We start from the raw sequence: 3,484 nt of genomic DNA on the forward strand, positions 1-3,484 counted from the left end.
ATAGGTTTCCTAAGCCCAAGATAAATAGAGGTCATATTTTAAAAAGCCCATTTTCAGAGCTGATCAGCTGATGTCTTTATGCAGAAAAGGCAAAAAAAGAAATGTTACACACAAATGCTAATTCTAGTAATTGTTAACCAATAATACATCTTGCATGGGGGCGGCACGGTGGTGTAGTGGTTAGCGCTGTCGCCTCACAGCAAGAAGGTCTGGGTTCGAGCCCCATGGCCGGCGAGGGCCTTTCTGTGCGGAGTTTGCATGTTCTCCCTGTGTCCGCGTGGGTTTCCTCCGGGTGCTCCGGTTTCCCCCACAGTCCAAAGACATGCAGGTTAGATTAACTGGTGACTCTAAATTGACCGTAGGTGTGAATGTGAGTGTGGATGGTTGTCTGTGTCTATGTGTCAGCCCTGTGATGACCTGGCGACTTGTCCAGGGTGTACCCCGCCTTTCGCCCATAGTCAGCTGGGATAGGCTCCAGCTTGCCTGCGACCCTGTAGAACAGGATAAAGCGGCTAGAGATAATGAGATGAAATGAGACATCTTGCATGTTGGTAGTTGTTGTTCCTGTGCCACCACAACCCATTTTACATTTATGCTTTCAAAAGGATAATAAAAAAGTGCAGTAAACTGTTGTATTCAAAACTCCCTCTCGTGTAAATGTTAAATGATGCAGAAGAATGAATGATGTTTAAAGAGGTACTGCACACATAAATGTGTGTTTTGTTTTTAAGTCAAGTCAAGTCAAGTTTATTTGTACAGCGCTTTTAACAATAAACATTGTCGCAAAGCAGCTTTACAGAATTTGAACGACTTAAAACATGAGCTAATTTTATCCCTAATCTATCCCCAATGAGCAAGCCTGTGTTTTATTCATAACCTAATCCACCGATAACAACCTCGAGACGAGTCGGAACAAGACCAGTCTCAGGGCTCACCATACTCAATGAGCGTGCAGCGCAATGTCAGAGCGCTCTGGGCAAACAGCAAAGGGGAAGGATGGCAAAACCAAGTATGCGTCTCTCAACCTGTTTGATACCTACAAAGGAAAGAGCCTTGAAGTACAGAAGCCTGTTGTTGCCCCTCGTCATGGCTTGCAGTCTCTTGGTAAAGTTGCCTCTGCACGGCGCATGCCCCCCCCCAGCCAACCTGCCCAGTTTGAAGGCGGAGAACAAAGGCAACGACCCCAACGTCTCGCTCGTTCCCAAAGACGGCACAGGATGGGCAAGCAAGCCAGAATCAGCAGACCCAAAGAGTACCGATGTATCGTCAGCACCGCAGCCGGAGTCGCAGCAGCCTGCGGCTTCACAGATGCCTGCACCGAGCCTGCCGAGAACTCCTCCAGCTCAAGAGGCCCAAACTCCAGCTATAGCCGCAGGGCCAAGGTCCTGGGCTCCGGCCAGTGTTACACATGGAGTACAAGGAGATGGTGGAAAGGGATCAAACCAACCGTCGCCATTCTCTCGCGAGGAATTTCCCAGCCTGCAGGCGGCGGGAGACCAGGACAAAGCTGGCAAAGAACAGGCCACTGCAGATCAGTGGTATGGGCCAGGACCAAGCCTCCGCCCCCAGAATGTGACGAGTTGGCGGGATGGTGGGGGCCGCGCACTGGCGCCCACCATAGCAGGGGAGGGGGTAGTGGAGGGTGGTGTTGGGGGAGCCATGGGAATGGAGGGTGCAGCTGGGGCCGCCCTCCTTCCAAATCCCTCCCATGGACCCACCCTCCCCCTCCCCCAGCCTCCGGTTGGCCCGCAGTTCCCTCCTTACAGAGGACTCATGCCTCCATTTATGTACCCACCATACTTGCCCTTTCCACCGCCGTTTGGTCCACAAGGGCCGTACGGGTATCCACCACCCAATGAGGCCCCTAGATTCTCTCGTTCGCAGGGTGGGCCTGCGCCAGAGGGGAGGCCACCTGGTGGCCCCCGTGGGGAGGTGGTTAAACGCCCTTCCATCCTAAAGCAGGATGACCTCAAGGAGCTGGATGAGCTAGACCATGATGGAGATGAAGGATGGGCTGGTGCACAAGAGGAGATTGACTACTCAGCCAAATTAAAGTTCAGCGATGATGAAGGTGAAGATGAGGGGGATGAAGAGGAGACTGAAAGCAAGAATGGAATTCTGGAACAAAGGGAGCAGCAGAAATCCCAAGACGGACCTGCTCCGAGTTCACGTTCCCGGACGTCTGAGAGCGTCTGAGAGTTTTTAGCTGTAAACTAAATCATATAACTGTACTGTGATCAAATACATCAATACTGGTGTTAATATTGACAAATTATAATTTTTCTAAAAATGAGTATTTTATGAGTTGAAAATGGCTCAAAATCATTCTGAATCTTGCAAGTCTGATGCTGATGTAGCGCTGATCATTTGGGAATTATCTACGTCATGAAATTTATATATACAAAAAAAAAAGAATGTTAATGCCCTCTAATCAGAGGTGGGCAGCTTACCTCCCAGAGCCCCCACCCTTGAATGGGAGTCTGTGAAACCGCAATCGTTTTCAAATACATGCTGATTGAGACCCATCATTCACAGGAATTTATGCTATTTCCCCACCTCGCCCCCCTCATCAGCACCCTCCCTTGCCCGCTTTTGTGATTGAAGTTACATGGACCAGTTTAATAGAAGTATAGTCCAAAAAATTTGAAATTGACTAAATGCTCTGTGTTAGATTATGTGTTCCTTTTAAAGCATTTTGATGATCCAAACATATTAATTGATAAAAAAATCAAGAGGAATTGGCATATGGGCATCCTTGGATGCAACAGAGATTTGTGAATCAATAAACTGACAGTGGAATGACAGATAGACAACCCCTGGCAAGCTGAAGGACATCAGCAAATGAAAGCAAGGAGTTTAGCAGTGACTGATCATCTGACCACTAGCTTTAATGAGCTGTACTTATTTCACACATGGAAGCTGTTTCAATGAGTTGAAGAGGCAAAAAGCAGCAGTCAACAACTCAGTTTCCTACTTGAGAAAATAAGATCTGATAGGTGCTGATGTCCCTAATCAATAAGCGCCAACTGAATCTTGGATTTCAACTGATTTACAGCTGAACCTACTGGAGAGTAAACCACTTTTTTATCGATCATTGGCACCAGGGGCATCAGAAGCATTTTTAATGTGGGGGGGGACACAGTGGTGGGGGGTCTGGGGGTCCTCCCCCATAAAATTTTTAATTAATTAGATGCCATTTCCTGCATTCTGGTGTATTTTTAACAGGTTGTTAAACACCTAATTTTACATACAAAAGTCACTTAATTCAATGACTATTTTAGAGACTCAACAATAAGTCCTTATTCAACTAGTCCATATAGAGTAGAGTGGGGGAAAAAGCCCCCCTTAAGGAAAATTCAGTTTTTCTCCAAGTTGAAATGAACCATGTGTTTAGTTTTAATCATAGTTTTTGACAACAGTGACATGAACAATAATGCCACCTAAAGTTTGCCAAAAGTTAATACTTAATTTTTTTTTTAAACAA

General features: G+C 46.7%; 1 protein-coding gene across 1 annotated transcript; it reads left to right on the forward strand.

The window, feature by feature from the left end:
* The first annotated feature begins 871 nt into the window (after positions 1-871).
* Positions 872-2,196, forward strand: LOC132884834 (protein PRRC2A-like). Its single transcript, XM_060918823.1, is given in 2 exon segments — positions 872-1,130; positions 1,132-2,196. Coding segments are annotated over 2 exon segments (1,236 nt in total). The 5' UTR covers positions 872-959.
* The last annotated feature ends 1,288 nt before the right edge of the window (positions 2,197-3,484 follow it).

The sequence above is a fragment of the Neoarius graeffei genome, chromosome 1 (genome assembly GCF_027579695.1).
Source record: "Neoarius graeffei isolate fNeoGra1 chromosome 1, fNeoGra1.pri, whole genome shotgun sequence".
Taxonomy (NCBI): domain Eukaryota; kingdom Metazoa; phylum Chordata; class Actinopteri; order Siluriformes; family Ariidae; genus Neoarius; species Neoarius graeffei.